The 13,086-nt window shown below is 41.0% G+C and overlaps 1 protein-coding gene across 2 annotated transcripts in view; it reads right to left on the minus strand.

The window, feature by feature from the left end:
* Positions 1-13,086, minus strand: part of LOC126187439 (RNA polymerase II-associated protein 1) — a 266,874-nt gene that overhangs the window by 160,961 nt on the left and 92,827 nt on the right. For both annotated transcript variants that reach the window (XM_049928519.1, XM_049928518.1), the window contains exon 4: positions 11,654-11,774. In XM_049928519.1, coding sequence (XP_049784476.1) covers positions 11,654-11,774 — 121 coding nt within the window. The remainder of the gene's footprint in view (positions 1-11,653; positions 11,775-13,086) is intronic.

Below are 13,086 nucleotides of genomic sequence, written 5' to 3' on the forward strand. Positions count from 1 at the left end.
CGACGTTCTTCCTCATCAATGTGGAAACAGAGTAGTTCATCTCGATCGAAAACCGGGTCGGGGCCCATCGGCAAACACGACAACGCGTCAACGTTGGCGTGCTGGGCCATGGGGCGATAGTGAATCTCATAGTGAAAACGAGACAAGTATAAGGCCCAACGTTGCAGGTGGTGAGCTGCCTTATCTGGAAGCGACGCCGAGGGGCTGAACAGAGAGACCAGCGGCTTGTGGTCGGTGATGAGGTGAAACTTAGAACCATACAAAAAAACGCTGAACTTTTTTAGAGCATAAATGATAGTGAGCGCCTCCTTTTCGATTTGAGAGTAACGCCGTTGGGCATTGTTGAGGGTCTTGGAAGCATAGGCGATGGGTCGTTCCGATCCATCCTCATACCGATGGGCGAGAACAACCCCTAGGCCATACTGTGATGCGTCAGTCGCCAGAACCGAGTGCTGACCCGGACGGAATGTGGCGAGACAAGGCGCCGACTGAAAATGAGCCTTCAGGCGGACAAAAGCCTGCTCACACTCGTCGGACCAACAGAAAGGAACGTTTTTGCGTAACAGCTGATGCAGAGGATGAGCCACTGCCGCCGCGGATGGAATGAATTTGTGATAATAAGCAATCTTGCCTAGAAACGCTTGAAGTTCTTTGACCGTAGACGGCCGGGGTAGAGCGGTAATGGCCGCAACGTGCTGACGTAGAGGACGTATACCCTCACAGGACAAGTGGAAACCAAGATACACAATGGAGGATTGGAAGAACTGTGACTTGTCCAGATTGCACTTCAACCCAGCCGAATGCAGAACCTGAAATAATGAACGCAAATTGCGAAGGTGCTCCTCAGTGGAGGCCCCGACAACAATGTCAACCAGGTAGTTGATGCAGCCAGGAACAGAAGCCGTGAGCTGTTCCAAAAACAGCTGAAAAATGGCCGGCGCGCTAGCGACACCAAATGTTAACCGCTGGTACTGATACAACCCACAAGGAGTGTTGATGACGAGAAATTCCTTGGAAGACGCATCCAACGGCAACTGATGGTACGCCTCCGATAAGTCAAGTTTGGAAATGAACTGGCCCCCAGCGAGCTTGGTAAATAACTCCTCAGGACGGGGAAGAGGATAAGTGTCAATGAGGCTCTGAGTGTTGACAGTGGCTTTAAAATCGCCACACAATCGCAGACTGCCATTTGGTTTAGAAACCACCACGATTGGCGATGCCCATTCGCTGGAGGTAACAGGAAGGAGAATCCCTGAAGCTGTTAATCTGTCTATCTCAGCCTTGACAGGTGCACGCAATGCCATCGGAATAGGGCGTGCCCAGAAAGACTTAGGGCGAGCTGTAGGTTTAAGAGTAATGTGGGCTTCAAAATCCTTGGCATGACCCAGACCAGCAGAGAACACGGACGAGAATTCAGAACACAATCCATCCAGCTGTTGATACGGAATATCCTCAGATATGAGGTGCACATCATCATCAATGGAGAACCCAAACAACTGGAAAGCATCATAACCGAACAGATTTTCAGTGCCCGCATGATCCACCACATAAAACGTGAGGGGCCAAACAACAGACTTGTAGGCAGTGAAAGCATCAAACTGGCCAACGATAGGAATTTTCTGTTTATTATAAGTTCTCAGATTTCGCGTAACTGGAGACAAGGGAGGGGAGCCCAACTCCAAATACGTGCGAGAATAAATGAGAGTTACTGCCGAGCCAGTGTCCACTTGCATGCTAATGTCTTTATCCAGAACACGAACAGTAACAAACAACTTATTTGTTTGAGAAATCACACAGTTAACATCCATGTCCGATGCCTCGTCCTCGTCGGCAGGAACTTTAGGGGACTGACACACAGAAGCAATGTGGCCTTTTTTCCTACATGAATTACACGTGGCCCAACGTTTTGGACACGCGGCCCTGTCATGCTGTACGAAAGTGCGGAATGAACCTGCTTCTGTGGCTGCTGTTTTCGCTGTGAGCGTGGCGGCCCAACGCGACGGTGTTGACGTGAGTGCACCGCCGCCACATCGTCGGTCCCCTGGGAAACAGGCAAATTGTCCGTGTCGAAATTGGTCTGTATAGCGCCTACATCACACCACGCATCTATTTGGGCACCAGCAGCGTGAGACACTTCAAAAGATTGAGCGATGCTCAGAACTTCCGACAACGACGGGTTCGGCAGTTGTAAGGCACGTTGCCGAACTTCTTTATCAAGAGCAAGCCATAGAATAGCATCCCTAACCATTGAATCAGCATAAGACTCATGATGAGTGTCCGTGACAAACTGACATTTCCTACTCAGACCGTGTAGTTCCGCCGCCCAATCCCGGTAAGATTGATGGGGCTGTTTATGACACCGGTAGAACGCCACGCGGGCGGCAACGACGTGGGTGTTTTTTCGGTAATAGTTAGACAATAAGTCACATATTTCTTGGAAGGACAGAGAGGCAGGTTCCCGCAGAGGGGCTAACTGAGATAGCAGCTGATAGATCCATGGGGAAATCCAAGATAGAAATAACGACTTACACATAGGAGCGTCGACAACGCCAAAAGCCAAGAAGTGTTGCCGCAAACGCTTCTCATAATCCTCCCAGTCTTCAGCGGCCTTGTCATAAGGAGGGAACGGAGGCAGAGAAGAGGAAGACAGACGATGAGTAAGCGACGTCGACAACGCCTGAATAGCAGCCGTCAGCTGTGTTTGTTGTTCAATGAGCGCTTGCAGAAGCTGTTCCATGTCTGCCCAGACACGAACGCACAATTCCCCAACGCAGGAAAAAAAATATCCGACCTCGTCGCCAAAAATTGTTATAACCTTTAATTCACTAATAATTTGCGTGGATATACAAACGTAGAAACAATAGTGAGTTTCATGCTACCAACTCCGTATCTGTCACTCAACTGCCGTGCCGTGACATGCGGCCGGCGCCGTTCATAGCTAGGTGGCGCTCCCGCGCTCAGCCGAGCTGCGGAGCGCCTCTATCGCCGTGTTCGCGTACTGACATAGCGGCACTTTTAAATCTCGTGGCACTGTCACAACAAAGATATCTGGGCTTCAATAAATAATTTAATAAATCAATGGTAGCTGCTGCTGCTGCTGCTGCTGCAAATACTGGTGGTCCCAAGTTATGGAGATGACACAGTGAGTGAAATTACACACGGGAATAAGAAGAATTCAGTTTCCTGCATGTGACCCCTAAAGTCATGAAGATAATGTAGAGTTATGTCACTGGCTAACACTATCAAACAAATTAAAATGAAGCCTGTATACAAAATTTAGCTCACATAGAAATACTAGCTGAAAGGAGCCACCAGCACAATGTAAAGAATACTCTCACAAGCAAAACCACTCTGTTTAATACTGATATAATCGAAGCCCAAAAGCAGTGCATTCTCTAGTACATGAAAAACACACAGAATAATGGTATGTAATATTGTAACACAAGTATAGTGCTTCAGTTATACAAGCACTATGAGATGTAGTCATAAAGTTGCAATTATCACATCAAAAGATCAAGTTGTGAACATGAAGCTTAGTGATGGTGCTAGTCCTTCAATACATAGCCATCCTTCAATGCAACACTTTTTTCGCAATGATGGATGACTTAGTGAGATCTTAGTTGAAGAAGTCAACAATTTGGCTGTTAAGGAAATCTCAAAAATCACCTCACCAACATTCTGGAAATGCCTGTGATGCAATGGTCCTTCATGTAAGAAAATAAGAAGTCACTGGGTGCCACTGTCAGGAGCATACAGGGGTGACGCAAAATTTGATGGTCGTGACCTGTGCAAAATGAGTTAGGGACACTACTGTGAAGCAAAAACATGGCAGTCACTAAAGCCTCTCACAATCACCTCGCTGTGATGGTGGAGTCTTTGGCTTTTTTGTTAGTGGTAAATCTACATATTTCCAGTATAATGGATCATATTATTTTTTCTTTCTTCATTCTTTTCCTTTCAGACATGTAACCTATATACACACAAAGCCAAAGGTAAATTAATGAGTCACTTTGTGGCAGAGATAATGTTTTGATACAAAAAAAGAGAAGAGATGCATTCTTCAATTGATTAATTTCTGTATCTTCACTTGTTTGTTTCTATAAGTGGAAGCAGGAGGACGTATGACGAGATCCGTCGCACCAGTATTGTTTAAAAATGTGTATTTCAAGCATACACATTTAAAGAGTTAGGAAGGGTTATTACGAAAGAAAAGTTTTATTCACATCGACCACACCTGTCTGTTCATCACTTCGTCTGCACCGGGAATCCTCCATAAGGAGGTTCAAAGCACACCAGAGGAATTTATGCGAGCAGCAGAGGAGCGATCCTGCATCAGCATTGTTATATTCAGGACTACGCACAATGGAATTAATGTGAGGAAGTATGTAACTTAAATGATGAATAGTGATCTTAAATGTATTGACATTGAAGGTCTGTTGTTATTAGCACCAGTTAAAGTTCACCCAGGATATGTGTACCTTCCAATTTCTTTTAATTATTATTTCGTTCCCATTATTTATCCTCCCACCTATATGCCACTATTCAATGATGACCATTTAAAGGACGGCACTGAGCGAAATATGAACAAACCTTTCAATTGTTGAGAAAAGATTCGTTTTTGTTTTGAGATAAATGATTCATTTTACTGTTACAAGAAACTAACGAAACTTCCATTGTATTTGTTATATGTCCACAAGATTGGGACTCATAAAAACTTGAAGGAGCAAATTAAAATTAAATTCTGCCTACAAACAAGATGCTCCGGCAATGCTGATTTCAGCGGTAAAGGTAGGAAGCTGCTACGCTGTATGCTTATACAGCCACGCTTGGAGCTGTCTCTCTGGCAGTAGATAATCTCTCATCCTTCCAATTAATATCCTTTACTTACTTACATATATACAAAAGTTAAGTCTAAGATCAGACCAGGTAAGTTTACAGTGCACATCTGCCAAAAAAACAGGGAGATAAGATATGTGCAGAAGTAAAGGAAATAAATGAAAAAGCTGAAGCCAAGATGCAAGATAAGGGCAGCACCTTTGCTGAAAGTGTAGTGTCAGATTGCAAAATTTATGTAGGTACTGTAGAAGCAGCTCTAAAAGAGAAAGAAAGTCAACTTCTAGCTAAAATAGATTCAGGTTTAAAGGAAGCAGAGGATAGGTTACGAGGCAGTGTTGCTAAAACTACTGATATTCCAAAACAACACTTGACAGAAAACAAACCCATGCTTTTAGAGAAGTTAGATACTTTCACTGGCTAGCCTGTCAAAGGAAAATAGCGAAGCTTGCAGAACGCAACAACACTTACTGGCAGATGTACCAGTCGAGCAAGTGCAATTACCATGCACTATGCCACAAGCGAACACAAACATGCCTGTCACTGACAGTGCAGCATGTTTGTCAATGTTACTTGCAGATGACGACTTACTTAGGCATCAACAATTTCTGGTATTTACCTCTGAATGGAAAAGATCTTGGTCTTTATCAGAGCATTTCGAAATGTTCTACCTTGTACCTGGACTGAAGCCCAGAAAATTAGATTTGTTGTTGGAACACACAGGGTGACATTCTGCTTTGGTCTACAGACGTGGCAGAATGTTGCCACTACTACGAACAGTTTGATAGACGTGAAGAATTCAACCCAGCTCCATTCAATAGCATACATGGAAACTTAAGGGGCTATTTTGAAAAAAACTTGAACAAAGCCAGATACTGCATGAGCCCTGTGTCTCAAGTAGACATACTGGAAATTTTGAAGAACCGTCTTCCTACCCACATTGGGAAAAAACTCATTACCATTCCAGAACACGATACTGAATACTTTGTATCTGTAGTGGACTCATTAGATTTGATATACAAAGAGAGACCAGTACAACCCAAATCTTTTAATACACAGATAGTGCCACAGGGATTTACAGACCAACAAGTGGACAACAGATTCTTAGTACAACATGGATGGCAACCTCACACCACACAGACCTGTGGAACAGTACAGTAATCACAACGGCAATGGAGAAGGTCATAAACTCAAAGGCGGATATAAAGGAAATGGGCAAAAATTTAACAAAAGCAACTACAATGGGCAAGTAGCATATGGCCAGCCGGTACAATATCAATATATACAGACACCAGCTAGCAGCGACAATCAGCTGATAGCTTGACAAACACAAAACAATACAAGACAACCGAATAATCCACAGACATTGGGATTTGGCCAGCAAAGATACTAACTGGTGTAATCAAACACCAGCAGTCGATATAATGGAAGTTAAGCCTAACCAGAGACCAATGCCACAGCGCACTGGAAAACTTGAACCCTGTCCTGTGCCCTTGAGGGAGAGTGGGGGCACGAGCTTGATCCACACTTGCTTTATCAGATATGATCAAGGTAGTGATTTGAAAGATGATCTGTATCAAAGTAATAAGGGTACACAGAAAAAACTGACAGAGAGAAAGGTACACACTGCTATTACAGCCAAAATATTTGACCATGATGTACCCATTGTGCTTGACACAGGTGCTACAACTAATTTGATGTCACAGAAATTTTTTCAAAAACTAAAGATAGCAATACTTCGTGTAACATGAATTTTCTGTGCTCAATAATGTTGTAAAAGTGGCAAGAAACTTACCTTGTCGACGGATGTTGGATGTACGGTTGGTGTCCGCAATGAATAAGTAAGAGCGGCAAGGTGAAATAAATTCGTCGGGCCACTGATAGGTAAACCAGTTGCCACTGCATCGAAGATTTCACAAAGGATCATGCCACTGAACAAGAGCTTCACAAATTTATGGAGTGAAAACTACTGTAAACGCACGACATGGACACTCTGGCCTTGTACTTAACATGTGAGTGCGAGCTGAGACAATAATGGACGTTGTGCTGTGCGTGCATGCTTCACAAGCCAAACACTGTGCAGATGCTGGCTGACAACAATAGGACTATGCGGTTACAGCAAGCACTTTGTTAGGAGGAAAAACTTAAATATGTATGTGTTCAAAGAAGCTGATGTGCCCATATAAATTGATAACCATACAGGATAACTCCAATGGTCGAAAATAAAGGCTATGCCCATAATGGCCATGGTTATCACCATACTGGCCATGGTTATCAACTCTCAAAAAGGAAAATAAGCTCAGACACTGTACACCCCTGTATGACAGCAGTGTACAATGGGAGGCAATTATAATGGATCATATTATTTTTTCTTTCTTCGTTCTTTTCCTTTCATACTTGTAAGCTATATATACATAAATAAAAAGGTAAATCAACTAGTCGCTTTGTGGCACAGATGATGTTTTGATACAAAAAAGAGAGGAGATATACTCTTCAACTGATTAATTTCTGTATCTTCAATTGTTTGTTTCTGTAAGTGGTAGCAGGTAGATGTATGATGAGATCCATCACACCAGTATTGTTTAAAAATGTGTATTTCAAGCGTATATTAAAAGTGGTAGAAAAGGTTATTACAAAAGAAAAGTTTTATTCATCAACCACTCCGATCTGTTCATCACATCGCCCATGCCGAGAATCCTGCATCAGGAGTTTCGGAGCAAACAAGAGGAATTTGAGCGAGCAGCGGAGGAGCAATCCTGCATCAGCATTGCTATATTCAAGACTACACACAATGGAATTAATATGAATAAGTACGGAACTTAAATGATGAATAGTGATCTTAAATGTATTGACGCTGAAGGTATGTTGATATTAGTACCATTTAAAGTTCACCCAGAATATGTGTACCTTCCAATTTCTTTTAATTATTCTTTCAAATTATTTTTTTTATTATTCAAGCAGCAATTATTAGTCAGTTTCCATTATTTATCTGCCCACCTACATGCCACTATTCACCATTACTTGCATTGCTCCTTTTGATACACTCACCAGTCATCCACAGTGATTAGGTGACTAAAGAAGTCATCTGGATTGGGCTGACATTTTCTTTGGCTGCCTCAGTTTGGTGTGTGTTTTAAATGGGTGTGAAGTGTCATGAATCCAGAGGGCAACAACCTTTATCATGTTAAAAATGCTGTTGATGGCAATTGAGAGTTTTATAAAAAGTAAATTAATACAAGATGGAATAGGTCGTTCATGGTACAGGACACCTTTGCAGAAGTTATGCTGCGTGTCGGTACAGTACATCAGAGGAAACGGTTCATTCGTCAGCACTCTGTTTGTCGGCTTTCTCGTTTACCTCATTATTGATGCAAGGCGGCACATACAGGAACATTGTTGCATATCTAACAACACTCTGCTGCAATGTGCGCAGTGAAAGAGGTGGATATTGTTCTATTAAACAGTGTTTTTACCTGGCAAGGTTATTATTTTCAGATGACTAGTAGCACTTTAAGAGATACAAACAGTATATATCGTTAACACTTAACAAAAAGATTAATGTAATCGAGGCAAGTGAGAAGGACAAACTCTCTCTGCACAAAATTATGTTGCGCTTTAAATGGGGTAAAACACATATTTATTAGACTTTAAGAAACAAGGATAAGATTCTGGATGAATGGATGAAAGGGAACGGGCAGATGAAAAGAAAGGCGAAGAAGACTGGAAATGAAGAAATTAACGAAATGATGTGGGAATTGTTCGCAAGTGCAGGGACAAAAAACTTACTTTTATCTGGACCCATGTTGCAGGGTGAGGCTCTGAAAGTCACTAAAGAACTTGGAGTTACAGAGTTTAAGGCATCCACAGGATGGCTAGTCAGTTTCAAAGCTATGCACAACATCGTGTGGAATGATGTGTGTGGGAAAGCTAAGGATGTGCTGGAATGTGTAGCAACAGAATGGAAGACAATACTGTGCAACTTAATTGTGAATTATGACCCAAAAGACGTGTTTAATGCCCATGAAATGGGACTGTTTTATTGCGCGCTGTCTTCAAAATTTCTGGCAATGCGAAGTGAAAAGTGCACCAGAGGAAAAATGTTCAAGGAAAGACTCACTGTACTGCTGTTTGGAAACATGTTAGGTGAAATGGAGAAGCCACTGGTGATTGGAAAGACGGCTGAAATATGTTATTTCAAAAACATAAATGTCAGTAAGCTTCCAGTCACATGGCAAGGTAAGAAAAAGGTGTGGTTGATGAGTGGTCTTATGGAAGAATGACTGGGCTCTTTCAATGCCAAAATGAAAAAAGAAAATCACCAAGTTCTCTTTTTCCTAGACAATGCAACCTGCAACCCAAAAGTAATGTTATCAAATGTGAAACTGGCTTGGTTCCCTCCAGGTTCAACCATCCTCACACAACCCATGGGCTAGGGGTTATTTACACTTTCAAGTGTCATTACAGGCGATTACTGACGCAATCTCTTATTCTTAGTGTTGAAGAAGCCGAAAGTGCGTTTGCTCCTGCACGGTCAGTTTCTGTCCTGGATGCAGTAAATTGGATTGGCTTGGCAGTAAAAAAAAAATAAAACACGAGACTGTCACGAAGTGCTTCAACAAAGTGGGGTTTGGGGGTCAAGAACAAGATGCTTCTGTGGTCATCGAAGTACAAGGAAATGCAGCAGCAATTGCTGAATTAATGAAAATGCAAAACATTTCATGTAATGCAGATGATTAAATTCAAAGATTTAATAGAAATCCGCAACACAGAAGATGATGAAGGAGAAACAAAGGAAGAAGAAGAGGAGCAAAATATATCCCTAGAAAAATTAATACACCTGAAGAAGCCATTCCATGCATAAACGATATTATGCAATTTGCAGCACACACAAATTCTCCCTATTTGTTGGAACTATTGTATGGTGCAATAAATTGCCTGGAAAAAACAATTTTGAACAGGAAATTAAAATAAGTTTCCCTCCTTGATATGTGGTGAAAAAAATGAAAAGTACAGCAAATAAACATGGAAATAATATGTATGTACATACAATAATAAACAAATTTAAAGTCCAAGTAAAAATATAGAAATGCTGTGTTATTTATTAATTAGAGTAATAGTCCAGTATTCTATTGTCCAATATATAGTAACTGAACATCTACTGTGCTGGAGTGAAGGTACATAAACACAGTATATGCACAATTAAAAAATTTTATTATACTTTTGTGCATGATAACTGACAAATTTTACGTAGCCCAGTGAGTTTTGTGTAATTTGGAAACTTGTCCAATTTGGAAAATTATTTTAGTGCAAGGCAATTCTGTTTTGAGCAAGTTTTACTGTAGCAGCTTTTATAACTACTATTTTGAAACCTCATATAAAATTCTTACAGCTTTCACAATGAATGTACTGTTTGTTGCCTTCTTCAATCAATCTTTATGTTCATGTTATTTAATGTCACAATCAGTAAGTCCTTTATTAGGCACTGTGAGTCACTTAATAAATGCAAGTCTTCCAGTCTAGGTTTTATACCAATTAGGTTCCTTTAAGAGTATGCTGATGAAATAGTTTCATTTTTAGCAATCATATAAAACTGCTCCGTTGCTAAAAGATCTGAACCTAAAGCCTGGCAAGTTGTAAGAGTCACACCAATGCACAAGAAGGAAAACAAAAGCAACCTGCTGAATTGTAGATCCATATCACATTTTCCACAGTCCACAGGATCTGTGTGAAAGAGCAGTCACCTATAATCACTCATTACCTCCTGTTCTAGCCTATGAAAGCAACTTACCAACTTTGCTGGAATAATATCACAATGTTCCATGTGGAAACTACTACCTATCCACTCAGATAAATGGCAACTGAAGCTGAGGCCAATGATAATTCATGCTGTTCAATATCATACTGATAAATTCAATGGGCACTTCAGACCATGTACCATACAGGATCCTCCCCTCCTGCCATCAGCTTTTCTGAAATGCACAAACAGGAACTCTCCCTGCGACACCCTAACAGTGTCAAGTACTCTGCTTGCTTCCCCCCCATTCAGCTCTTCCCACACCATTTTGCAACCCTACAGCCCCAAAACTGCCCACCGCAAGGCAGCTCCATATTCTGTCTGTTACATTTATATTTTGCCCTAGCTCGTGCATTTTACCCCATTCCTTATTTCTTTCCAATACCGAGATTCTCCAACTTCCCCTTACACTTTCTTTCCTCGGAATTTTCTTACAGCAGCCCACCCCGTCATGAAGGCACCTCCCATCTTTCTTGTATGTACCTAAATGTGCTGAATAAGCTTCAATCATTCTTACACACCTCACATTCTGTTACTTCTCTTTTTCCATTCACACAGCCAGAATCCCAGTTAGGATGAAGCATCAGGAGACAATAGTGGCTGTGTGTGTGTGTGTGTGTGTGTGTGTGTGTGTGTGTGTGTGTGTGTGTGTGTGAGAGAGAGAGAGAGAGAGAGAGAGAGAGAGAGAGAGAGAGAGCTCTGGAGAAAATAATTTTGTGAAAGCTACACAATGTATCATTCTTTACTGCACACTTTTCTATTTTCAACATCTCTTCCATTTGACAGTAATGATCAGTTCATACACACACATTATATTTCATTCCATGATTCATCAATGCTCCAAATTTTAAATTTTCATTCATTTCCATCAAAATAGGATGATATTTCCACACTAAGTGGCATATAAATAAAGAATATGAAATTACACCGACTACAAAATTATGTTAATGTGAAAGCCACCCTCAAATGAAGGCATAAACAATCGGAGAACTAAAAATAAAATGAAAGTTGACTGTCCCAGCTTACCGAAGATTTGCCTTGAATCAGAAAGTTTGTTAACTTTCTCTGGTTCAGATTTGTCTGTTTTGATGGACCCCTCAAGTTTTGCAACTTGTTGTGAAAATATGCTCTTCCCTCTTGGTTTTAGCTGAAAATTGAGGTACAAAGTTTAACAACTGAAACAGCATTATCACTAGTATCTATCTTTTTCATTATTGTAAAAAGGTTTATGTGAATGATACCATCACACTAAGAAATGTACTTTCTTTACTGATGAATTTTTTACAAGATGCAGAACAGTAGTGTGAGGAAGTAATTTCACCATGATAGATACTTTGTTCCAGACTAATTTGACCTTCATTCCATTAATAATAATAATAATAATAATAATAATAATAAACCCCGTGGAGGCCCGGGAGAAGAATAGGCCTCCGGTATGTTCTGCCAGTCGTAAAAGGCGACGAAAAGAACAAACCACTAATAGGGTTAACCCCCCTTTTAGTGTGATTACTTGGTTCAGGACAGAACTAAAGAGGCCTCGGACAAGTGCCGTCATGGTCGGGGACGACGCTTGAACCCTATGCCCGCCCACAATGGTAACGACACTGCTAGCCAACTGGAAAAGGATTTAAATCCGAATAGAGGTGTTTTGCAGGATATGCTTCCTGCAACCACCCTAGAAGGAAAACAAAGACAGAGGATGGGTTCGTCAGATGAAGTTAATCGACACCTCATGTTCTGTTATTACCAAGCAACAAACCTAGGAACCAACACAACTGGATACAGATCATAAGTATACACAACATTTATTACCAGATACCCGGAATTAAAATTTTTAACAGAACAACGACTAGCTGATCAGATCCGTGTAATAATCAAAAATAACAGGATACCCCAGTCAGAATTAGAAAACATCAAACAACAAGTACAACAAATACTGGAACAAAATAATGTGCAATCAGAAGAGGAAGAAAACACAGTAATGGACTCAAACATCCCAGAGCAAACAAACAAAGACCAACACGCATCAATTAAACAATCAGAGGAAAACGAAATCTTAAGACAGCCACCAGAACAAGCACAAATAGAACACGAAGAAAGACACGTGTTAGATATAGAAGAGAAATTTCAGCTGACATATATAGAATACAAAGACACAAATACAGACATTAGACCATTCTTGCATAGACCGCCAAATAACCCACAAGTCGAAACAACAATAAAAACTATCAACACGATCATACACAACAAAATAAATGAAAACACAACTATGGAAGAGTTACAACTACTGGTTTATATAGGAGCACTCACTACACTAAATATACACACTAGGCAGAGATCAGAACAAACCAACACACAGAAGAAACCCACAAAACCAGCATGGCAACACAGGTTACAGATCAGAATAGAAAAACTGAGAAAAGACATCGGACAGCTAACACAATTTATAAGAAATGAAA

This window comes from Schistocerca cancellata, chromosome 5 (genome assembly GCF_023864275.1).
Source record: "Schistocerca cancellata isolate TAMUIC-IGC-003103 chromosome 5, iqSchCanc2.1, whole genome shotgun sequence".
Taxonomy (NCBI): domain Eukaryota; kingdom Metazoa; phylum Arthropoda; class Insecta; order Orthoptera; family Acrididae; genus Schistocerca; species Schistocerca cancellata.